Source organism: Moschus berezovskii, chromosome 17 (genome assembly GCF_049115385.1).
Source record: "Moschus berezovskii isolate FMDL1 chromosome 17, NW_MosBer_1.0, whole genome shotgun sequence".
Taxonomy (NCBI): Eukaryota; Metazoa; Chordata; class Mammalia; order Artiodactyla; family Moschidae; genus Moschus; species Moschus berezovskii.
The window spans coordinates 8,002,519-8,028,196 of NC_142476.1; the positions used below are offsets into that span (position 1 = coordinate 8,002,519).

The 25,678-nt window shown below is 38.6% G+C and overlaps 1 protein-coding gene across 5 annotated transcripts in view; it reads left to right on the plus strand.

The window, feature by feature from the left end:
* Window positions 1-2,428: 2,428 nt before the first annotated feature.
* The window catches only part of CD55 (CD55 molecule (Cromer blood group)), a 28,876-nt gene continuing 5,626 nt past the window's right edge, over window positions 2,429-25,678 (plus strand). Inside the window, exons 1-10 of one of the 5 annotated variants that reach the window (XM_055419943.2) lie at window positions 2,429-2,520; window positions 3,739-3,923; window positions 4,655-4,837; window positions 6,218-6,409; window positions 7,539-7,638; window positions 8,665-8,750; window positions 12,507-12,695; window positions 16,939-18,057; window positions 21,527-21,547; window positions 23,052-23,175. In XM_055419943.2, the coding sequence (XP_055275918.2) occupies window positions 3,824-3,923; window positions 4,655-4,837; window positions 6,218-6,409; window positions 7,539-7,638; window positions 8,665-8,750; window positions 12,507-12,695; window positions 16,939-18,057; window positions 21,527-21,547; window positions 23,052-23,140 (2,079 nt within the window). In that variant the 5' untranslated portion in view covers window positions 2,429-2,520; window positions 3,739-3,823 and the 3' untranslated portion in view covers window positions 23,141-23,175. Of the gene's footprint in view, window positions 2,521-3,505; window positions 3,924-4,654; window positions 4,838-6,217; window positions 6,410-7,538; window positions 7,639-8,664; window positions 8,751-12,506; window positions 12,696-16,938; window positions 18,058-21,526; window positions 21,548-22,100; window positions 22,664-23,051; window positions 23,176-25,678 lie in introns of those variants that run through there. The other 4 variants (XM_055419946.2, XM_088845162.1, XM_088845160.1 and 1 more) reach the window with 4 other exon arrangements.

Here is a 25,678-nt window from a genome sequence, read left to right on the forward strand (position 1 = left end):
TTCAGCCATATCATCCAAGCTCCAGCTCAACCTTATCTACGTTTTCATCTTATGCTATAGACCCCCACGTGGACGCCCTGCCAAGGCATTTTACATTCAACAAGTGCACAGCCAAATTTTTATTTCTTCCCTAAATTACCTCTTGACTTGGAAACAATTCTTTCAAATGGGACCTCTAGGCTCAAACACCAAAGTGCTGAGTCAACTTTAACACTTTTTTCCCCTTGTTTTCTTATCTATGAGTCACCAAATTGTAAGTTCTTCCATTAAAACATGTTTTGTAAGAACAATCATAAAAACTCAAACGGCTATAATAATTGTGTCAAGGGTTTTTCAGAATAACAAGATTGTTTCCTTAACATGCATTTATTAATTTAAAATTAAAGACATTTCTGTTCTCCAATCTTAAGTGACTCGACCATTGCACGGTTAGTTATAATAAACCGCGTCTTTGCTCAGTCACCCCCATTGCAACATCCTACACACAACTGTGAAATTCACTCAACTTCCTGCTTAAAATCCTCAACAGTCGTTCAGTGCTTCTGAGCAGCACTAAATGTGGAAGCCTTGCATTTAAGTTTCCCTCAAATCTATTGCCAGTCTATGTTTCAACCTTTTATTGCTCCAATTCAGTTCTACAAGCTCTCCCTAAACGGAACTCCTTACTCCTTTTGGAATAAACTGTGCTTTTCCTGACCCCAAATCTCTGCTCATACCATTCTTATCTATTTTCATATTTTCCCTATTACAATGATATTCATTTGTTGTATTTAGTTGAATCACTAGGATGTCAGCCTCCTCTGCCCCAACAGCCATGTTCCTTTCTGTCTTCTCTGAACCCACTGATTGTGGCACGCTCGTGGCATTTATCACATGAAACCTCTCTGTTAGGTTACAGATTCTGGAACACAAGTATCACCACTTTCTTAGTGTGCTTCTGAGTACTAAGTGGCCCTCAGTATATTAAAAACCTTTGATGTAGTTACTGAATGGTGCCTGGGACAGCGGTGGAAACCATGTTTTCTAACCTCAGAAAATTGTAGAGCTATTTTCTATTTTGTTAAATGTTTTTCAACCTAATTATATAAACATTGCTTTGGAATTGCAAAGCTCTGTAGAGCCTATTTTTGTCCCAAATCTTTCTTGATCAATGGGTCCCTGAGTCCCTGAGAATACACAGATGGTTTTTTATGGATCAAGTGTGAAGGCTCAGGACCACTGCTGTCATCAGATGTAGCTGGGTCTCAAATTATCTCCCCAAATTGCCTAATTCAGAGTCCTTCACATGGAAGAAAACTTTGCTGATTAATTCCAACAAAAAGAATGTAGTGTGGTATAGTAGGGTAGGTAAGTAGAGGTTACCTGGATTTAGATTCTGACCTGGTCACTTATTAGCTGCACAGATTTGGGTAAATTGCCTACCTTCTCAGCTTGCTTCCTCATCTATAAAATGTGGACAGTTATCTCTGCTTTAAGAAGTTGTCACAGCAAAATGGTGTATAATGTCTATATTGGAACACAACAAATTGTGGCCAAAATAATCTTCAGTAAATTACAAATTTGAATATTTACTTTTTATTAATCATGCATAGATTTTTATCATAGAAACTTTTTCTAAGTTGAATAAGTGGAATTTTGTTTTTCCTTTTTTCAACATTCAGAGGAAATGTTGAAATTTTGGGAGTGCTATTACTGAAAGCATTACTAGAGTCCACTCAGTTACTTCTCATAAAAGGTCCTTTAAAAAAAGATGAATTATCAACTAAGTAGTTTGGAAGGTAAATGCTTAGAGCATTTAGTGTGGTTAAGCTGGGTGATAGACATTTTTTTTTTCCTACATTTGCAGCCTTCAATGTTTTCTTTGAATAAAAAATTATTATATTCACTTAATAAACACTTAGTTCTAACAGGCCACATAGTTAAGTCTTCTAGCAACTCCATAACTGGCCTTAATCTCCAACTATTTTTTATGATGCCACTTTGCCTTTCACACCACTTCTATGAGCTCAAGCAGGAATGTACACTACCTGCCAATGATGGTGTAGCAAAAGGGAGTGGCAGTTAAAGTCAAGGGAGGCTTTTTGGAAAAATAAATGAATACCTAGTATAACTTCTAAAACACTCTGAGCCCTTATACACTTTGTGATTTTATGCCAAATATGGAAGTAAAAATAAGGTATTTTGATATCAAGGATGAGGATCACATTAGATGGTTTTAAAAGCACTCCCCTCCCCTTCTAAACTCTAAGGTGTTTTAATACCGATTGGCTTCAGTGGAAGCCTGTAGGAGTTCCTTTCCTGGAATGGTCCTAGCACTGGGTGACACAGAGTTCTGTTCAGTACAGTAAGCATGAGTCAGAGAAAATACTGTTGTTGAAATTGTTGTTTTCCTCCTTATAAAGCTCACACTAACCAATAAAGAGTGATCAGAAAGCATTTAGGAAAGGATAAGAGGCATGAACTCCACAGCTGGTCCACGGACCAAGGCATAATTTCAAACTGGGGATCTCATTTAATCAGGTAAAGTGTCTGGGGGGATAGGACACCCAGGCTAGGGCTCTGCTAACCAGCTCAGCTAAACTATTGAAAGGACATATGTTCTGAGTTGTTTCCGGTGAGGATGAATAACTGGCCCTTTCATCAATGTCCTTTGGTGTTTTTGACTACCACTGTCATAGCTCTGTGGTTCTCAACCTGGCTGCAAAGTAGAATTACGTGGAGCGCTTTAAACAATCCTGATGTCCTCCCGGTCCCATCTCCAGGGATTCTAATTTAACTTCAGGTGTAGCTTGAACATTTGGATTTTAAAAACATCCCCATGTCATTCTAAGGTGTGGCCACCCTGGCAAACCCCTGGTATATACTTAAGGTTTTTCTAACAAAGCTTTCTCTTAAAATCCACCCTCTTACTATTTAGCGTTCTAGAGCTCAGTTTTTGGTTTTACAACTTTCTCCCAGCCGACACATGCCTACAGCACAGGACGGTGACTTTCTACTTTCAGTCACACTACAGCAATCCCTAAGTAGAATCCAAGAGGTGTCCTTGGTTTATAAGGAATACCCTTGGCGATGAAAGCGATTCTCACGCAGACATGCTAAGAACACCGTTCACTCCCTGCTGTTTCTCGACCTGTTTTCTCCGATGGTTTCCCGTTTGCTGTTTTCAGATTACAGAATGTTCAAGGAGACAGCACGCGGTGGTTCTCCCCTCTCATCTTCTTGTTGCCATTTGACAGAGCTCCAAGTTGAAGACGCCAGGTCCCTGGGTGGGTCCTGTTTCTCAGCTCCCGGGGCAAACTCCAAGCCCGCCGCACCTACCGCTCAGCTCTGCAGCACTCAAAGGCGCTTCATTTCCACTTAAACTAACCCAGATTCCGTGGGGAGGAACGCCGAGGCCGCTTAACCAGTCCTCTCGCCTCCTTTCCCCCACTATTTTGTTTGCGTAAGAAAGCAGATATTTACATTTCCACTCAGCGGCTCACAGCAGGCCCCACCCTAGCAAAGAGAAAGCAAGGGTCCCAGCGTCCGGCGTCGACGAGCTGCTCTCCCTGCCCCGGGCGGCTCTTTTCCCCCTTTTTCGGATCCCCAGGGCCCGTGAAGATGGGGCACCCGCCCTTACCCCGCCCAGCACCTGGTGTGAGAAAAGCCCTCGCCCACTCATCTCGTTCCCAGTCCTTTGGTGATTCAGCGCCCCGGCCCCGCCCAGGGCGCTAATCTAACTGTTATTGCTTAACTTAGAGCGCTGCCGCGACTTCAGCCCCGGTCTCCAGCCCGCTGTGTCCTCACCGCGGAGGCCCGCGCCCGGTCCCCGGCCCCGCGCGCCATGAGCCCCGCGCGCCCGCGCGCCCGCGCGCTGCTGTGCCTCCTGGGCGGGCTGGGCCCGCAGCTGCTGCTGCTACTCCTGCGTCCTCCGGCTGCGGCGGGTGAGTGGGGGTCCGCGGCCGAAGCCCACCGCTGCGGCTCAACCTTCGGGCAGGGTGGAAGGGCTGGAGGTCGTCGGCGCGGCAGCCGAGGAGTCCGCGGAGCGCGGCGGGAGAGCCATGTGGGCATCCCTAATCGCTCCCGGAATCCCCCACCTGTAAGGGTCAGCCCTCCTACTGGCACGATCCCTGCGAACCGAAAGAGGCTCTTCGCTGCTCACCTGCCCCTAGGAGGTTTACTATGCTGGACCCCCGCTGGCAGGGTTTTAGGAGTGAGCCATCGAGGGGAGGGGGGCAAACATCGAGAAGCCAAAAAGACAGGCAGAGGTCGAAGAGAGTGAATCCGTAGCGTCTCCTTAAGGTTGGGAAGCCAGATCGTTGACCGGCACAGGGTCCAGTCACGCACAGACTTGGCACTACGAGTTTGCACGTCGTCTCCTCCAGGTGTAACGTTCCAAGGGGCCGTCTGTCTGTATTGTGTGCCTGGAAACAGTACCTCTGTGGAAGTCTAAAGCTCTCTCTGTATGTGTATAACGAGGGGCAGGAATTTCTTTTAGTTTTGAAGTTAATTGACAGACAGGAAGCCTGGCAAGTTCTTGATGTGTCAGCTCAGCACTGGATGGAAATATTCTGTAGGCATCAAAAGCCTTTGCTGCCTCCCTTATTTGTCTTGGGAAAAGAATGTTGCTATGAATTGAAAAGTGTTTCCTTCAGTTTTTTTTATTCCTTCCTAGGTGACTGCAGCCTTCCCCCAGATGTGCCTAATGCCCAAGCAACTTTGAGACATCATACAAGTTTTCCTGAACAAATCACAGTAACCTACAAATGTAACAAAGGCTTTGTAAAAGTTCCTGGCAAGGCAGATTCAGTGGTCTGTCAGAATAGTAAATGGTCAGAGCTTGCAGAATTTTGTAATCGTAAGTGCTTCATTTCAGAAAAGTTATGGGAATGGAATGTTTCTTAAGTTTAATTTTATCCCTCTTTGGAATGACTGGTAATTGATAGTTTTCTAGCGTTATTAATCACCTGGGCATACCTTTTGGCAATTCACAATCTAGCTAATTGATGGCATTACTTCCTGGAATAGGTCCTGCTCTTCATTAACAGGTTTATTTATTTATTTATTTTTCCTAACACTGTAACTCTTGAACTGATTAATAGCGAAAATAAACAATAGGTACTGTTTAGGGAGTAAATTATCTATAACTATGTTTGGCAGTTACCTTGAGACACATAACAGAGTCCTCTGTAGGACTGCCCAGTACAACTCTGTGGTGATACTTTTAAAAATTCTCAATTTTCATTTCAAAATCTATCTTTATAGTCATTGCACTAGTTTAGCCTTGACATGTAGAAGTAAATATAAACATTTAATATCTGCGTTTGAACAACTTGAAGCAATAGAAGCTACAGTGAACATAGAAACTGCCACAAGTACTTTTTGAAATCAGGTGTGAAATCAGCTTTAACTTTTTGTTTTTATTTATCCATGATCCCAAGGCAGGAGGTTGAAGTACATGTCTTTGCACATGTATCATGTTTTAGTGTTTATAACTATTCTGCATAGAGTACTTTGTCTAATTCTTCAAACAACTCCCTGAGGGTAGTTAAGGACTTATCCACATTTTACAGCTGAGGAAGCAGCTCCCAGTTAAACAATTTCCTTGGGATCAGGAGCTCCTTATGCAGAAGAGCCAGCGAGTCTGTTGATTATAGATCTAATGCCCCTTACACTATATGATGCCACTATAAATTCGCATTTGTCTGGATGTTTCCAGTTTTTAAATACTTTATGTGCTCCATTGGCTCATCTGATTCTTGCCTCCATAGGTTGTCCTGAGGATTAAATGAGTTTATATGTGTAAAACATTTACAAGTACTCAATAAATGTTAGTTATCATTGGTAACTATTATTGTTGTCCAGGACACTAGCCCAGGGATCTGGAAATGCTGGTTCTTATCTATTCCTATGATACATGGGACAGGGTAAGGGAATTGGCATTAATAGAGTCAATGCCAGAATGATGCCAGGCAACTTAAATAAGTTACATTTTCTGAGTTGTGGACATAGCGACTTTGGTGTACCAAATCTACTTCACAGGGCTCTAGTAATTAGGGAATGAAAATTTACATGTGAATATCCTGATACACTATCAATGCCATAGTGACATTAATGGGAATACTAAATGTACAAAGGCATACAGAGAAGGGTGATTTAAGGACCAGATAATTAGACATAGATATAACATCAAGTGATACTCATTTTTTGTTGTTGTTGCTTTTGTTAATACTTTTAGGTAGCTGTGATGTTCCAACCAGGCTACTTTTTGCATCTCTCAAAAAGTCTTATAGCCAACAGAATTATTTCCCAGAAGGTTCCACTGTGGAATATGAGTGCCGTCTGGGCTACATAAGGGACCCTTCTCTCTCAGGAAACATAACTTGTCTTCAGAATTTTACGTGGTCCAAACCTGATGGATTTTGTAAAAGTGAGTATAGTTTTAAAGAGTAATCTTAATCATATGGTGTTTGGGGAAAATAATATTTCTTCCTTCACTCATAGTGGAAGTCTATGTGTACATATTATTATTTAGAATGTTCCTTAAATGAACCATTAGAGCCTATTTGTTTTAAATTAGGCAAACTAAATACTTGTGAGCTAGAAATATTACTTTGCTCACTGATTTCACATTTAAGATTTCAGTTCAGTTCAGTTCAGTCCCTCAGTCATGTCTGACTCTTTGTGACCCCATGAACCGCAGCACACCAGGCCTCCCTCTCCATCACCAACTCCCGAAGTTTACCCAAACCCAAGTCCATTGAGTTGGTGATGCCATCCAACCATCTTATCCTCTGTCGTCCCCTTTTCCTCCTGCCCTCAATCTTTCCCAGCATCGGGGTCTTTTCAAATGAGTCAACTCTTCACATCAGGTGGCCAAAATATTGGAGTTTCAGCTTCAGCATCAGTCCTTCCAATGAACACCCAGGACCGATCTCCTTTAGGATGGACTGGTTGGATCTCCTTGCAGTCCAAGGGACTCTCAAGAGTCTTTTCCAACACCACAGTTTAAAAGCATCAATTCTTCGGCGCTCAGCTTTCTTCACAATCCAACTCTCACATCCATACATGACCACTTTCTTTAACCTAAGATTAAGGTTACCTAAACCTTTAACCTAGTTTAAGGTTACCTAAAAATGAAATATTGGTAAAGAACTCTCCTGACAATGCAGGAGACTTAAGAGACATGAGTTCGATCCCTGGGTCGGGAAGATCCCCTGGAGAAGGAAATAGCCCACTCCAGTATTCTTACCTGGAGAATCCCATGGATTGAGGAGCCTGGCAGGCTACAGTCCACAGTTTCTCATGGAGTTGGAGGTGACTGAAGAGACTTAACATAGCAGAAAATGACTTAAGTGTATATTTTAAAGAGAATGAAAGTTGCTCAGTCATGTTTGACTCTTTGTGACCCCGTGGACTAATACGTTGCTTTCTTGAAACTGATAAAATGAAGGTACAATTTAAATAATTGGATAAATAATAGCAATGGTTCAGATGGTGAATTTGCATAGATGTGCCTGATAATTTAATGAAAAAAATCAATTTATATTCTTTCCTAGAAAAATCATGTCCTAAGCCTAGAGAAATAGAAAAAGGTCATGTCAATATAACAACTGACATACTACTTGGTGCGACCATCTATTTTTCATGTAACGCAGGGTAAGTTTGAGCATATGAAACACTATATTTAACAACTGGAAAAACAAATTAGGATTTAAGATGGAAACTTTGAGATTTGTGACCAGTGTTTACAAGCAATAAAACCACCCTCTGCTCAATGATGAACTCACTGCAGTTAAAGTTAGTAAAATGGGGCAAGAAAGGAATATTTCTTATAATACCACCAAAATTCTCTCAATCATTAGATTTAATTATAAAATTTAATTGTGACTTGTAGAGGAAAAAACTTGTGATAAGTTGATGATCCTTGGAGAAATTAAATCTTTTCAGTGTTGAAACCAGTCTTTACCTAAATAATGAGTTTGCATTTGTTTGTTTTCTTTGTATGCAAACAATCTGTTATAAAATATCAAAGGTTAAAAACAATCATTCCTAGCGTAAAAATATCATTCCAACCTAAGATCCTTTGTAAGTTCTCTATGTATGGGAAAGGAGTATTATCATTGAGGATTATCAGTGTTTCGAGTGCTGCTAAAAATTTTATATTCATTTACTCATTTAATATCTGTAAATTGAACTATGATATTTTATTATGTGTGTATATGTCCCTGTTATTTATAAAGCTACCAGTATCATTTGTCTCCTGTACTAAACACAGATATTTGGATCATTAATAACAAATCTGGGGATACTTTGAACCCTTTAAATATAAGTACATTCCATTATTCTGTGGAATCTGTATTGATTTTTTAGAACTTGGAAATAGAAAAGATTTAAGCATCTGTATTCTTTAAAAATGTTTTTAAACATTTTAATATTTTCTAACATATGCCTTACCCAAATAAAAAATATTTTGCTTATCTTATACTTTTTTATCTTTGATGTCACCCTTTTAGATATAATTTTTTCTTTTCCTTTAAACTGCCAAATGAGCTTTTATCAACTATTGTTTTGTCTCTGTCTACTGGTGTAATGCATATTGTAAGGTGCTATTCTGAAGGGCTTAAGGGAAGTCAAATATGTGTGAATGGAGCTTAATGTTTTTTTCTTCCCTCATTATTTTAGGTACAAATTAGTTGGTGCAGCATCTAGTGTCTGTGCTTTTGTGGGAAATACTGTTGGGTGGACTGCTGAATTTCCAGAGTGCCAAGGTAAGACTGAAAAATTCTAAGCACTCTGCTGTGGGACTGAATAATCAATGATAAATTGCTTCTTGCTCTTTAGGATTACCCTCAGTATATGTTTGTAGCACCCTCACCTTCCAACGTGTGAATGTATTTCCTAGTTTATATAGCTCTATTAGTAATGCTTCTTAATTTATTAACCATGAGGATAAAGGATTAAAAATTAACTGAGGCTTATATTGTGCTTGGTCATTTATTATCTTATCATTCCTTCTAACAGTCAAATAAAATAGATTTGGAAATTCTTTTCCCCTTCATAATTTTTAATTTTGTGGTGTTTAAAATACTATTCATTAGAAGGTCTGTATGACTTGACCCTATAAGCCAAAATAAGTGGCCAAAGTAGGCCCTTAACCCAGACCTCTTGATTTCAAACCCATCATTCTTCTAAGACCTAGTGTTACTTACACTAGATTCCTTTAAGGATTGTCAACTGAGCTAATTATGTTGAAATGTTTTAAACCGTGATATACTTTTATACTTTTATTTTTAGAGAAATAAGCATACATCGTAATGAAGAAATATCTGCACTTGAAAATTCTGTCTTCTCAAGAGGGAAGAGGGGACAGAGATTAATTTCCTAAAAGGGTATATCAAGTTAAATACATGTGCATTAGAGACATGTATCTCCTGAAAACAAAGGAGTAGATATGTGCAGTGTTTTGAAAAGTAGGCTTTATTTCTCTCATCCTCATTGAAATTATTGCTCTTTTCAAGTTTTGGTGTTATTAAGAGCAGGAAACTTGAGTAGATGTAGTGTAATTTAACAAGCATCATGCTCCCTGGTAGGGAACGCGTGGGGTCAACTGATAAGAAGACAAATGAAATGAAGCCTTGCCAACCAGGAGTTTGCTCTTGCCACACCCACCTTGGGTCCCACCTCCTATATATACTATTTCTTCCTTTTTTTCATTATTATTTTCAAATATCCATCCTTACTACCCACCATCACCTTTCTATTTCCATAAGAATGCTGTAAATGACACTAAAGCAAATATGGAAAGCAAGCAGGAGCTAGACCATATCTTTTTTTCTGACAGAGGCAACAACTTGTCACAAAGTCTGGACAAGCAATCTCTCAGTTGAGGCCAACATATTTACAAGCAACTGCTGTCATGAATTTCACAGAAATGTGTACACCAAGCATGCATTCCAGCACAGAAGAACTTTTGCGCTGCAAACCCAGTTTATCTTTGTGTTTGCTTACAGCTAGTCCAGGTCCTGCTCTCTGTCTAATATCTTCAATTCTGTGGTAAAAACCCTAGTGTTCATATTTTCCACTCTGACTCTCTTACCTGACTCTGCAACTCTGCAAACACTGACATCTGTATTCTGTGGGAAAGAGCCATTCAGCAACCTCATGTCTTCAACTATCCCTATTAAAGCCCTTCTTCTAGTTTAGACTTTCCACCAAAAACTTCAAGTGGAAAGTATAAACTCTTAAGCAATGAGGTTTTTGACCTCAACTGAGCACCCAGCATATCTCAAGTATGCAGCCTGGGCCTTTATCAACACATGAGGCAGCATTGATGTCCCTTTGTGGATGTGGATATGGAGGTGTGGATCTAAAGAGGGAAAGAACGATGGACATATTCAGAACTTTTCCTTGGTCATGCGTCAATCAGAGGTGATACTTGTTCACCTCTGAAGAAAGCCTCAGTGTCAGAAACACCTGTTTTCCTGTCTCTCTGCCAATATTTTCTTTTCAAAAATAATTTTAGTTGACTGCTAGTACACACTAGCCTAGAATCAGTTGCTGCTATATAATATCTGTCATTCCAGGCCCCTCTCTTTATCTTAACCTCTCACTTGTAATCACCAAATATTTTTCCTTTATCTCCTTAATATATTTCTCAAACCTGTATTTTATCTTCTATATATAACGCTTTTAATATGGTTTACTAGCCTTCATTTAGACTTTGCAATAAGGGCTATTCCTAACATTTTCAGGGCCTAGGACAAGAGTATAAATGGAGGTCCCTAACCTAAGATTCAGCCTTTCTCAAGTTGGTGCCCCCTTCTTGCACTGTGAGGGGTCTCTGATGCCTGTAAATGGATAGCTCAATCTACACACCCAAATCATATCCCCTATAATCCTTAGCTCCACTCTGTTGAATTCTGGCCTAAAGGTGGACACATCAGCGGTAAAGACTATTGTCAAGAATATGGACTAGGAGAAGCCCTGAAAGGAGTGTTGGCCCAGGGAGTTCTGAGCACCAGTTCCTGGAGCGTGATTTAGAATGGGGTGGGGAGGAGCTCTCATGAGCATACCGTCTGAGCCCTGCAGATTCCCCATCTAGTAGAGAGAGGCACACCCAGAGGAGAGCAAGAGCATGGCCTTTCCATGTGGGAGCTAGGCAGGAGTTCCACTTGCTCAAGTGATGCTGACTGCAGTGGCCCCCGGCCTCCATTCTCACACACCTTTAGTGTTTTATCCAGCCTCTACCCAGTGATCCATCTGAAACACAAATGTGACTTGACTCTTTCCTTCTTGAAAGAGACTTGATAGTATCTCCTCATCACGTCCAGCATACCAGGTCTAAACCCCTTCATATAGTGTACAAGTCTAGCCATGGTCTACCCAATTCTCCACACTTTATGTCATGCCCTCCTCCTTCACAAACTGCTGAGGTTGTCTGGATACCTCAGACTTCTTCATGTCCCCACATCATTCCTTATGATACTGCCTTTGCTGGGAAATCCCTTCAGCGCCCCCCACCCGTTTTATTTTATTTTTTGAGTTTGCTCTCAAATTTCTCCTTGAAGCTTTCCCTGACTATACCCCCAGTCCCAGGCTGGCTAACTGTTCATTCTTTCCACACCACTGTGCATGCTTCTGTGATGATCCTCACCATTTTGTATGGAAATGATCTCTCTGAATGTCTCTTTCCACTATAGTTTAAGACAGAGGAACTGTATCTTACTTGGTTATACTTCTATTTATAGAACAATGCCCACTACGTATTAGGAGCTCAGAAACTGTTGGGACTGAACTGATGGTAATGTGTGTTGTCTATACCCACTCAGCCCAGTGTAAATCAGATTAGCTTGTTTTTGTTCCCTGCTTTGATCAGTGGCCTAAAAGTAATTTATAAATAGCTAGTATTGTCTGGGTACTTAAGAGTATTTGATGTAATATAATTTGACGTCCCCGTGTGATCACATTGCTTACCTACTTAAAAAAAAAAAAAAAAGACAAGAAAAACAGGTTCATGTCTCTAGAGAATGTGGAACCACTGAATTTTTTATCAGGGAAGCTGCCAGGGAGAGGCTTCTTTTTATAATATAACAATCGCTACTTTGCTTGTATTTGTTTTACAAATTCAGCTGCGCAGTAAGATTTACTTCAAATAAAAGGCCAAGAGTCAACACATGTTTTTAAAAATTTTATCCTCAAAGTCTTTTAAAGACTTTTAAAATCTTTTGCTCTATCCAAAATTTCTGTTTCCCGTGCATGCCACTTACATTCCCAGCTCCTTTCATTCAGTATTGTTTCTTCCTGGAATCAAAAGCAGAACCCTCTTCTCTGCTCTAAGGTTCAAACTCAAGTCCTTTTACTCCTTAAATGGAAGTCTCTGCCTTGCTTTCTCTGAGATGAAATGTTTAATTTAGAAGACTGGTATATTTTTATTTTTTAAATAAAATATTTAACATATTTTAATCTTGTTTATAAAATATCTTGGGGATTTAATTAATTTAACATATGTTATGATGTTTTAAAAGAAATTTTATGTCCAGAACCACCAAAAGTTGACCATGGAATGATTCAAGAGAAACAAAGCAGTTATGCATACAGACAACCTGTAACATATAAATGTATGGAAGGCTTCACCCTACATGGACAGAGCTCTATCTATTGTACTATAAAAGATGACCAAGGAGAGTGGAGTGGCCCCCTACCTCAATGCAGAGGTAATCAGTTTGCAAAGTTACATTTCTGTTTATTCTTACCCTTGGGTCTCTATATGGGCTTCAGAGAGTTTACAGACTCCCTGAGAAATGAATGTAAAACGTTGTACATATGCATATTTACATTTGTCTGGGGAATAGACTCTACGAGGGGGTCTATACTTCCAAAAAGGAAGAAGCAGTGATGTGGAGAACATATGTTGTTGCTGTTGTTGTTTAGTTGCTTAGTCGTGTCCGACTCTTTGCGACCCCATGGACTGTAGCCTGCCAGACTCCTCTTCCATGGGATTCTCCAGGCAAGAATACTGGAATGGGTTGCCATTTGCTTCTCCAGGGGATCTTCCCAACCCAGGAATCAAACTCGAATCTCTACTTCTCCTGCATTACAGGCAGATTCTTTTACTGCTGAGCCACCATATGATAAAATACAAATAATACACACAAGACCTCTGTGAATATATGTATATATATAATAGTGCAAGTGTGTGCATACCCAGTCATGTCTGACTCTTTGCGACCCTATGGATTACAGGCTCCTCTGTCCATGGTATTTTCTAGGCAAGAATACTGGAGTGGATTGCCATTTCCTCTTCCAGGGGATCTTCCTGACCCAAAGATCAAACCCATGTCTCCTGTGTCTCCTGCATTGCTGAACTGCAGAGTTTAGTTTACTGCTTGAACTGCAGAGTAGGATGGAGATGTACTATATATATATATATATATATATATGCACACACATATGTCTCATGTTTTTAGTGAATTAGCTTATATTTGCTATTTCTTACCATGTTACTTTCAGTAAGTTAATATAGATATATTCTTGTATATAAAAAAAGTATATAAAGTGATTTATTTAATTGAGAGGAAATCTTAGATTGAACTGGGAGATCTAAATAATGATCTTATATTTTGTGACAACAAAGAGAAACTCTTGCCTACCTGTTGACTTCATTGAATTGTATTGTTTTCTGCCTCCAGAATTTCTCTCTTATTGACAATGCTCTCTTCTTTACATTCAAGAACTTTCCTAGGACGTGGCATTTATTTAAGCAGTATCGTATTCAAATGCCAGTATAACTCAAACAGATACTACTTTTATAATTATACTTGAATTTTATTAGCATGGTTTTTAAATAGCATTGCTTATTAACAGTAGTTTTTTCATATAAGTGGTATACATGAATATTGTGAAGTAATGTTAAAATTAGGTTTCCCAGGTAGCTCAGCTGGTGAAGAATCCACCTGCAATGCAGAAGACCTCAGTTTTATTCCTGGGTCAGGAAGTTTCCCTGGAGAAGGGATAGGCTACCCACTCCAGTATTCTGGGCTTCTCTGGTAGCTCAGACAGTAAGGAATCCACCTGCAATGCAGGAGACCTGGGTTTGATCCCTGGATTGGGAAGATTCTGTGGAGGAGGGCATAGCAACCCACTCCAGTGTTCTTGTCTGGTTAATCCCCGTGGACAGAGGATCCTGGCAGGCTACAGTCCATGGGGTCACAGAGAGTTGGACTCGACTGAGTGACTAAGCACAGCACAGTGTTAAAACCATGTTGATGATTATATAAAAAGAGAGGCGAAAGTCTCATCTAGTCTTACCCTCAGAAGTAGCCACTGTTTACAAATTTTTGCGTTTTATTCTAGGAAATAAATATACATACATATATTTCTTTTTAAAATCATATTAATTATATGGGTATGTTATTTACTTAACCAGTCTCCTATTGAAGGGAATTTAGTATCTGTTCTAGTTTTTTCAAAAATTATTTTAAAAAAGGTTCTACAGTAAATATTACTGTGTTCCTTGTATCTGTGCAAGTACATTTTTTACAATAAATTCCTTGCAATGTAATTACAATATCAAAGATATATGCATCTAAACTTTTGATAGATGTTACCAATATTGTTTCAAAAGAAACTATACCAATTTACTGTCCCAGTAATATTGTATATTTGTTTTCCGTACCATTAATGATAATGATTATTATGATGTGGAGATGTGATAGTTAAAAGGTGGAAATTTCATTTAATTGTTTGGATTCATTTACAGTGAGTAAAATTTTGATATTTTAATATTTAGCCATATGATCCACTTCATATTTATTTTCCCTATTCTATTAAATAATCAGCTATTTATGGTAACGCTCAAGGATGTCATGGCAGGCCAATGCTGGCATGACAATAACTACAAAACCTGGGTAGATTTTTTAAACCGTATTTTAAAGGCAAAGTCGTTCCCTCAGGGGAATAAATGGGGCTGAATGGACGGAAATTCCGAATGAAGGCAAACGGCTGTGATGTGCGCCTAGGCTGGGGACCCATCTTGAACCAGATAAAAGACCATTGCTCTCAGCCACTGTGGTTAGCTAGGATAGCACACTGGAAACTGGAAGTCCTCAAATGCTGACCCGGTTTTTCCTAAGAGCCATTTGCTGATTTCTAGGAATGCAGATGAGACTGGGGAGCTAGACCCCAAGCTGCCCAAGGACACAATGAGGTCTTCCTGAACCTTATGGTATTTGGACAACAAACCCATCACAAGAACAGGCTTGTATCAAGCATACAGCCAGTGTCCTTCTTACAACATTTAAGCTCATTTTGAAGCTTTGTGGAGAGAGAGGCTGTGTTGCTAGAGAGGGCACTGCTGAAGAATAGACTTGGATCTCCCACAGACTCTCAGGGCTGAGGAAAAAAGGTCTGCTTCCAAGCAGCAGAGGCAAGAGCAGAAATAGACTGAGTCATACGGAAACTGTAACCCAGCTCAGTCCCTCACAGGCTGAGGATGTGATCACCTCAAACCAATCTGCCTATCAGAAAAGGATACCCTCCCTTTGGAACATCATATCATCTGAATTTTATACAACATATTGCATATAATAAAAAATTATTAGATATGGAGAGATGCAAGAAATTATAACCAAATTAGGAGAAATGAAAAGCATATAAGAAAGATCTGGATAATTGAGTTAGCAGACAAGAAATTTAAGTGATTAATATATTAAAGATACTAATGTAAAAGACAGAGAACTTCAACAGAGATTTGGAGTCTGTAAAATGGAGTAAAATAGACATTCTTCAGTGGGAAAATACAGTATCTAAAATGAGCAGCACAGTAGACAGGTTTAACAACAATTTGGACATTGCAGGAGATGGTATTGGGAACTGGAAGAAAGGTTAGTTAAAACTGAAGAACAAAGAGAAAAATGAAAGTAAAATACAGACCAAATTTAAGAGACATTTGAGATATGACTGTTCTAATTATGATTAAAAAAATAGAGGCGAGAGAGAGAGGGAGAGAAGCATAAGAAATACACTAAGAGATAATGACTGAAAAATTTCCCAACGTGATGAAATGTATCAACCAAGAGATTCCAAAAACTTTCAGGACTCTCAGCAGAATGAAAACAAAACCATCTCCAGGCACCTCATAGTAAAACTTTTTGGAAACTCGTTCATTTTACAGATGAGAAAACTGAAGCTTAGAGAAGTGGACAGCGGTCTCTAATATGTGGTCACACAGGGTTACACACTGCTTAGTACTGCCTTATGAGGGAGATTGGATCACCAACCTGAAGTCAAACAGACCTAAAATTTTAATGTTAGATTGGTGACTCTCAGAACAGGGTCTTCACTAAATCTGCACTTCAGATGTTTGTTATCTCACCTAAAATCCAAAGAGGAACTAAACTTTTTCTGTGTAAAGTTGGTAACCAACACAAGAGGAAAAAAGGGATTTACTGTAGTCTGATTGAATTTATTGCTTTAAAAGAGAAGTGAAACGAAACAAGTTCCCAAGGTCACTAACATGTCCTGACCACTTTGGAAAAAGTGACTATGTTGTGCTTATCTTTGTTGCTTCAAGGTTGCATCCTGTTCTCCTTTGGTCTTGGCGTGAGGGAAAGAGGACAATTTATGAGAAAAACTCTTTATTTGAGGGGTATTAAGAATGAGATCACTGCCAGTTCTGACTTTGATTTCCTTTTTCAAATAGAAAACAGTTTTAGGAATCTCAATATTACTTTGGTGTAAATCCACTTTAGTTGCCTATAGGTGCAACTTATTTCAAAGCAAATATAATATATAGCATTTCAGTTCCTCGGGAAAGACATGAGAATACTTGGTTTCCTAAAAGTCATACCTAAGATATTTGTTGGGGAAAGACAAGAGTCAGAGCGAACAGTTGGTTCCTAAATCCTAACTTGGACGACATTATTTACCTAATTTTATTATAACATTTTTCTTCTACAGAAACTGATGTCACACCAACAGTTTCGAAATCCACTGAAGTAAATGTTCCAGGTACCAAAGTCCTATCAACTCCTCAGAAACCCACCACAGTGAATGTTTCAGCTACAGAAACCCCACCAACCCCTCAGAAACCCACCACTGTAAATGTTCCAGCTGCAGAAACCCCACCAACTCCTCAGAAACCCACCACTGTAAATGTTCCAGCTGCAGAAACCCCACCAACTCCTCAGAAACCCACCACTGTAAATGTTTCAGCTGCAGAAACCCCACCAACTCCTCAGAAACCCACCACTGTAAATGTTCCAGCTGCAGAAACCCCACCAACTCCTCAGAAACCCACCACTGTAAATGTTCCAGCTGCAGAAACCCCACCAACTCCTCAGAAACCCACCACTGTAAATGTTCCAGCTGCAGAAACCCCACCAACTCCTCAGAAACCCACCACTGTAAATGTTCCAGCTGCAGAAACCCCACCAACTCCTCAGAAACCCACCACTGTAAATGTTCCAGCTGCAGAAACCCCACCAACTCCTCAGAAACCCACCACTGAAAATGTTCCAGCTGCAGAAACCCCACCAACTCCTCAGAAACCCACCACTGTAAATGTTCCAGCTGCAGAAACCCCACCAACTCCTCAGAAACCCACCACTGTAAATGTTCCAGCTACAGAAACCCCACCAACTCCTCAGAAACTAATCACAATAAATTCTTCAGCTACAAAGCCCCCACTAGTTTCTCAGACATACACCACTGTACATGTTCCAGCTACAAAGGTTCCATCACCTCCTCAGAAACCTTCCACAGCAAATGGTTCCACCATGACAGTCTGGAATTCCCAAAAATCAAACACTGTCTCTACAGCAGTTCAGAATCCCATCATGGCAAATGCTTCTGCAACCACACCAACAACCCAAAGATTCACCCCAGCAAAATCTTTACTTACATCGAATCTTAAAGCTACACAGAAGTCCACTTCTGTACATAAGACTAAGGGTCTCCGTATAACACAAAGATTGACCTCTGCTCGTGTTACAGCAGCAAAAAGTACAGCTGTTCCCAGGACAACCTCGCGTTTTCATGCAACAGGCACACCTAAAGGAAGAGGAAGCACTCCTTCAGGTCAGTTGACTCAGTTCAGGTTTCCACATATGGATTTTAAGTGTCATGGTAGAAATTTCAAATTCATCAGGGTTAAAAAATTAAGTAGTCTCTGGTTTATTGTAGGCAGAGTTTCTTCATAGCAATGTTCTGAGTTTCTTCAGAGGCTAACTTTGGATTGTGCTAGAGCATACCTTTAAGAAAGAAATATTTATGCAATGATATAGAAAAAGGTTGTGGTGTCATGAAAGCAATTCTAAATTAAGGTCAGTAAAAAAATGCTGCTTTTCATGTTAGCTTTAGGGAGCCACTGAATTCCTCATGATCCCTCAAAGAACCAAGTATGTATAATCCTTTGGGTCTGATTCAACGACAGAGACCCATCCCTCAAGCATGCTAAAGGAACTCTCCAAATTCCCTAGAGTTGCTGATTTGGTTAAGTACCTTAATAGTATCTTCGAAGTGATTAAAAACACAGAGTTCTTTGAAATCTTTCAGGTTAACTCTTTAAATGACAGTTTTTATGAAAGCAGAGTAACATATGCTTTAGATTTCAGGTAAACCTACTGAGTGAATGAAACCCATCTAACTAATTAATGCTTTTTCAGACCACCATGTTGTCTTCTTATTTTACAACTTGCTTAATGAATAGCCATTTTTATAGACACTCTTGTTCTCTAATAGAGATATGTAGATTTTTGGTTATTTTTATCCATTTGATTTTATCTTTTTTTTTACAAAAAAATCTCAATAGGACTGAGCCGAGGTAATTTTTTAAATTATTTCAACTTTTCATTGATATCAACACACAGAAAATTGTACAAAATATACATACAAGGTTTAATAACTTTCCTAAAGCAAATAGTGTAATTACCACATATGTCAAGAAATAGAGCAGCATCAGCCCCTCACTTTCCAGATGCTCTGTCAATTCTGAACTCCATTCTCTGACTTCTCCAGCCAGTGAAACTGTGGCTTTCTGCTCTCTGTGCCAAGTGGCCTAGGGATTTCTCTCTGCTGCATGCAGGCAAATCCCACTCCCTGCAGCTCATCTGCTGCCTGAGCTCTCTCAGCTTTGATTTATTTCTGCCTGAGTTAGTTTGTTCTTCCATGTCTTCAAATAGTTATCATTGTTGTTTTTTCAGTACATTGTCCAAATTTCATAACTTGCCATACTCAAGCTCATTTGGCCATTACCCAGAATCTTTAAGAACTTAAAACATTACAGATATTATTGTTGAAATTACCTTTGTATGTTTCTTTATTCTTTTAGGTAAAAGGTCAAATACACAAAATCTCACTCTAATTAGTTCCCTTTTTAAAAAAGGGAACCTCAATTCCTGCCTACTTCATAAAAAAAATTATCAAAGTATTGTTGATTTACAATGTTGTGTTCATTTCTTCCATACAGCAAAGTGACTCAGCTTATAGATATAAATCCCAACCTTCTAATTTCTCTCTCCCTCCGACCTTTCCCCTTTGGTAACTATACGTTTCGTGTTCTAAGTCTGTGAGTCTGTCTCTGTTTCGTAAATAAGTTCATTTGTATCATTTTTGTTTTTAGAGTTCACAGTATGTGACATCATATGATATTCGTCTTTGTCCGACTTGCTTCACTCAGTGTGGCAGCCTAAAGGCCCATCCGTGTTGCACGTGGCATTGTTTCATTCTTTCTGTGGCTGGGTAATAGTACACTGTGCATGTGTACCACCTCTTCCTTACCCGTTCCTCTGCTGATGGACCTTTAGGCTGCCCCCGTGTCTTGTCTACTGTGAACAGTGCCGCAGTGAACATTGGGGTGCATGCATCTTTTCACATTAGAATGTTTATCTTTCCTGGGTCTATATTCAGGAGTATTGGATCATATGGCAACCGGACGTCCTTGGTAGCTTAGCTGGTAAAGAATCTGCCTGCAATGCAGGAGACCCCGGATCTTCCTGGGTTGGGAAGATCCCCTTGAGAAGGGATAGGCTACCTACTCTAGTATTCTTGGGCTTCCCTGGTGGCTCAGATGGTAAAGAATCTTCCTACAGTGCAGGAGACCTGGGTTCGATCCCTGGGTTGGGACGATCACCTGGAGGAGGGCATGGTAATCCGCTCCAGTAATCTTGTCTGGAGAATCCCCATGGACAGGGCAGCCTGGAGGGAGTCCATGGGTTTGCACAGAGTCAGGCACAGCTGACCGACTAAGCCCACACACACAGCAACACTATTCTAAGGTTTTAAGGACTCTCATACTGTTCTCCATAGTGGGTGTACCAATTTACATTCCCTTTTCTCCACATCCTCTCCAGCATTTATTGTTTGTAAACTTTTTGATGATGGCCTTTCTGACTGGTGTGAGATAGCACCTCATTGTGCAAACTCCCTGTGTTTTTATTCTTATGTTACGTGTATGTCATCATAAGTAGTACATATTATTGCTTTGCATGTTTTTTTATAATTTGCGTAAACAGTATGTCATATGTTTCACTACCCAACTTGACTTTTTGCCCTCAACATTGCTTTTGTGGCTTATATTGATCTAATTAGATTCAGTTCATTAATTTTAACATTTATGGGTGGTTACTGACTTCTTAAAATTTTACAACATCTCTGGCCCTAAAAATTTTAGGTTGAATATATAGGTTTAATAGGGCAAGGTGAATAGAAACAAGTTCACTTAGTATAAATTTGTTATAGAGCTAACTGTGTTGAAATACTTTTTTTCTGCATGAATATAAGATAATTTAACAAATTTAACTTAAAATTTTCAATTATTTTAAATGATTATGATAAAAATACAATGAATATTTGGGATTAAATTTCTCTCTTATATACAATTAGTTTACCCTTTAAATATTGTATGCCTTTTCTGCTTTTATTGAAAAAATAGTAGTAGCTGCTACTGAGTGTGATCCATAGTGGCATATGCCATGCACCTTCCATTTGTCAGTGTTAGTCCTTACAGTAACCTTGACTTGCCATCAACTCATATTACCAAATTTACATAGTGTTTCAGTATTCAATAACTCTTTAATCACATTTTATGTTTCTATTGTTGACTGACTTTGTTTAATAGAAAGAAAAGAAAGAAAGTGAAGTCGCTCAGTCGTGTCCGATTCCTTGTGACCCCATGGACTGTAGCCTACCAGGATCCTCAGTCCATGGGATTTTCCAGGCAAGAATACTGGAGTGGGTTGCCATTTCCTTCTCCAGGGGATCTTCCTGACCCAGGGATCGAACCCGGTTCTCCTGCATTGTAGGCAGACACTTTACCGTCTGAGCTACCAGGGAAGCCCTTGTTTAATAGAGATAGATACTAATGTGTGTTACTTGATTGTTAGTAATATGATTGCTTTCGTTAATTTATTTATAATTGTTTCTTTTAGTTACTTTTAAACTTTAAATACAGTTGATTGATAAACTTATATATTTATTAAATTGCTAGCAAATCAATGACTTTAAAACATTTTTACTTTTGTAATTCTTTCCCTTTTTCCTTCTTTAGTTGCTAGCACCACTGCATCGGGTAAGTGTGACTTTCTGAGAGTTCGCAGAATTTGTCATCGCTTTTGGATATATAAGTCCTGGAAAAGAATATTGTTTTTTTACTGTCTTTGTTGTTGCTGTTCAGTCACTAAGTCGTGACCAACTCTTTATGATCCCGTGGACTGTAGCATGTCAAGTTTCTCTGTCCTCTACTATCTCCCAGAGTTTGGTCAAATTCATGTCCATTGAGTTGGTGATACTGTCTTAGGAATACTATCAGAATACAATATGTGTGGGTGCCAAAGAGAAAACAGGTAAAGGCATCTTATCGACATGTTTGTGGGCACCATTAGGTACTTAGTATGTTAGAGTACTCAGTATGTTAAGAACATTTCCCACTATGTTCTTGTTCCAGGGTAATTTTAGGACAACTTCAAATCATTTGGCCAATTAGTCAATTATTATTGCATGCCTAGTGGCTCACTGCATCTCATTTCAGTGCCTAAGAATCACAAGAGGAGAGAGTTATCAATACAGTTTCTATCCTCAAGTGTTTTATAATTAATCATAAACTACTCATTGACTATTTCTAGGTTTGTCCTGTCCCAAGTAAAACGAAGAGTGTTACTTTTGGTTATATCTTCTTCCTTTTCCCTTCCCTGTCTGTGGTTTAAATTAAAATTTCTCCAAAAAATACTCTTGCTGTAAGGCACGAGACCAAAAACATTCCTGTTGTTGCAATTTCTTCTGTCATTCGGTCCAGTCCTTTTTTGTTTGTAAATATATCATCTGATGTGATATATTAACAAGATTTATAAGATGGTAAAAGAAATGTCTGTTAAGAAGCAATACAGCTAAATTGGCATATTGATAAGTAATGTCTAATGGAAAATACACTTATACAAATTTGTAAAAAGCACTTTGATTTATGTGTTTATAAGCTTAAAGCTCATCTTATGCATGCATAAATTAGCCATGTGACTATGAAACTGAAAGTAATACTTGCTTTTATTATTTTCATTGTTAATTATTATAGTTTTTGTTTAAGGCAAAATTCTTTTAAGCTAAAAGATTTATTTTGAAACATTCCAACAGTTGCAATTCACTTTGTCCATTCTATATTTTAAATAAAAATAAATATATTCTAAGTGAAAAATCTCATGATCTAATGCTTAATGACATTTTTAATAGATGAATTTAAAATTTAATAGATAAGCTTTTCCTTACCAGCTCAGTGGCATTCAGTGAAGAATTGAGGTGTTTATTATTTTCCCTGAAATTCTTTAAGTATATATTGTGTGATTTTTCCAGAAAATTTCCCTTAGGGTTAGTTGTAATTCCAACCTGTGCTCAAAAATAAAGAGAAATTCCTTCCCTCTTATATCAGACATATGGTAATATTTTTCTTTGGGATCTTATACTTGTAAAACATAAACCTGAAAATTATCTTTACTTCTGAAATGTATTCTGTGAATGAGGTCACTTTTCTCATTTTAAAGATAAACTCTACAACAAGGAAATTGCTTTTTTTGATTCCACTGCAGTGCACATGAGTGACACAAGTGATATTAGAACTTTGCATTTGAATCCAAAAACTTTGAATTTTTTCCTGTTTAATTTTGTCAAGAAATAGAGACTGACTGCTCATCTCAGAACTTTATCTGCTGTGTAAGTTAAGCCTGCCTTGTTATTTTCTTAAAAAATTTTTATTTATTTATTTTTGACTGTCTCTGGTCTCAGTTGCCACATGTGAGATCTTCGTTGTGGTGCAAGGGCTTTATAGTTTGCCGCCCATGGGCTGTCTGATTGAGGCCTGGTTGCCCCAAAGCATGTGGGATCTTTAGTTCCCTGTCCAGGGATCAAACCTGCATCCCCTGCATTGGAAGGCAGATTCTTAACCACTGGACCTCCAGGAATATCCCTGTGAGGTGATTTTTAAAGCTATTCTCTGCTGTGTACTAGTCTATTTTCCAAAAACAATGTTGGTTTTTTTTTCATTATTACCCTCTCCCCCTCAAGGATCTTGTAAGGCATATTTTCCTAATCATCCCTATAAAATACTACAGATATAATATAAACCTATTTATGTACTGTATGCACATCTGTACTTTATATGTAAAAAAGTAATTTAAAAAAAACCACTTTTTACCATTTAGGGATAATACCAACCCCACTGAGAATACATGCTGTATATAGTTGTGGGGTTTTCTGTTTGTTTTTGTTCACAGTATTATATAGAAGGAAGACTTGTGCTTTGGAGTTAGTCAGACCTTGGTTTCAATCCTGTTTTGGATTTTTTTTTTTCCATTTAATAATTACTCAACCCAAGTGATTTACTTAATCTCTCTGAGTCTCAATTTTCTCATTTATGAGACAGTGATCATGATTCTTATTTAAAGGCTTGGAAGCTTAGTGAAATATGGGTTGTGAAAACTACTGGCATAGTCTAAAAATTGGGTGAGTCTCAGCTTTAAGAATTCTTTTTTATTTTGTCACTATTATCTTTCTGAGATGGATTTCTGACAATTTTATCCTTCCTTCTGGCCACACCAAAGAATCAGATAGCCCTTTGTTAGAGTAACATGTGCATGTTGGGTCGGTGGTAAGGATGGCACTGAAACGCACCTGTGTTATTTCATTTCTTTCTCACAACAGTCCTGTAAGGTGGCTGTGTCCCACCTTGTAGCTGAGAAAACTGTGACTGTGCAGGATTCTTAACTCGCTCAAGGTCACACAGCTATTAGGCACTTGAATAGAGGGAGATGATGAGTCTCTTCAGCACCTAGTGCTTAAAAGGGTAGAAAAATAATTTTCCTAGAGTTGTACAACTCAAATTTAACAATTAAAGATAGTCCTGATTCTTTATAAGTGTTGTTTTTTCCTCTTCATTGCTGAAGTCCTGTGTCATGACACTCATAAGCCGCTTTAGCAATTAGCAATGGTAAAGAAAAAAAATTAAGAGAATGCTCAGTGAAGTATCTACTTTTTCTTTTAAATATCACATGCTTATTTACTTATGCCTTTATGTTAAATAGGATTATAAGGAAGAACAACACCTGTTCACAGCTTTCTTAGTTTTTCACAGTATAGAGAATGCATTTCCACTTTATGGCATGTGTATAAGTGACACCTTTTGAAATGACCGGATGAATCCACATTTCTTCAGGAAAGGAGGCAGCCTCATTCCGATTTGGGTCGTTCAGGAATGGAGATAATACTCTCTATATTAATGTAATACCCATCTAATACAAATTTAGTTTGAGTAATCTCAGGTATTTTCATTGAGAATATTATGAACAGTTAAAATCATGCATTTTTACTATTTACAAGTACCATGCCAATTATTGGAGATAATGTGCTAATATGTGACAAACTGCTTTGCACTGTTTTGAGTAGTAGGTAAATATATTTCTACATAATGGGTAACATTACTAAAATACTCCTTTTACTTAGAGAAAAACATTTCTAGAATTATGTGACTTTCCTACCCAAAAGCTCCTTAAGGACACTGGACTCATAATCTGAATTTCGTTTGTAATATTATAGTTGCATTTATCCAAGGTTGCTGTTGTGCGGTCGCTCCTACTCTTTGCTACTCCAAGGACTGTAGCACACCAGGCTTCTCTGTCCTCCACTATCTCCTGAAGTTTGGTTTGCTCAAGTTCACCTCTATTTAGTCAGTGATGCTATCTAACCAAGTTGGCCTAAATTGTTTTAGTCTTAAATTAGTACTGATTCACCTTTGGGTGAATTTTAGATCATAAACTATTGCCTTTATAAAGTTTTCTTTGTTTTAATTTGCAAAATAGTGTTCTCATTAATTATTAATTGAGGAATTATTTATTTAGAATTATATTTCTCATATTTCTGTAGTTTGCATTGGTTTTCTGTTAAAGCATAAACCTTCACACTTTCTTTTCCCAAATTTTAAAGGAGCCATGATTTATTTTATTAGTTCAATCTTTCGAACTAATGCTATGGTGCTAAGGAATCAATTAAAGAAATTGGGTAAAATATTGTAAATTCTGTAGTAGAAACAGCTGTTTTTAAATTATATATCCACATGGCAGCTCAATTATGTGACATTTATCATATTTTGCTGATTTGAAACTGGACACACTTGTTAGTCCCATTAGCTTCAGTTGCTTTTCTAGTATCATTTATACTTTTC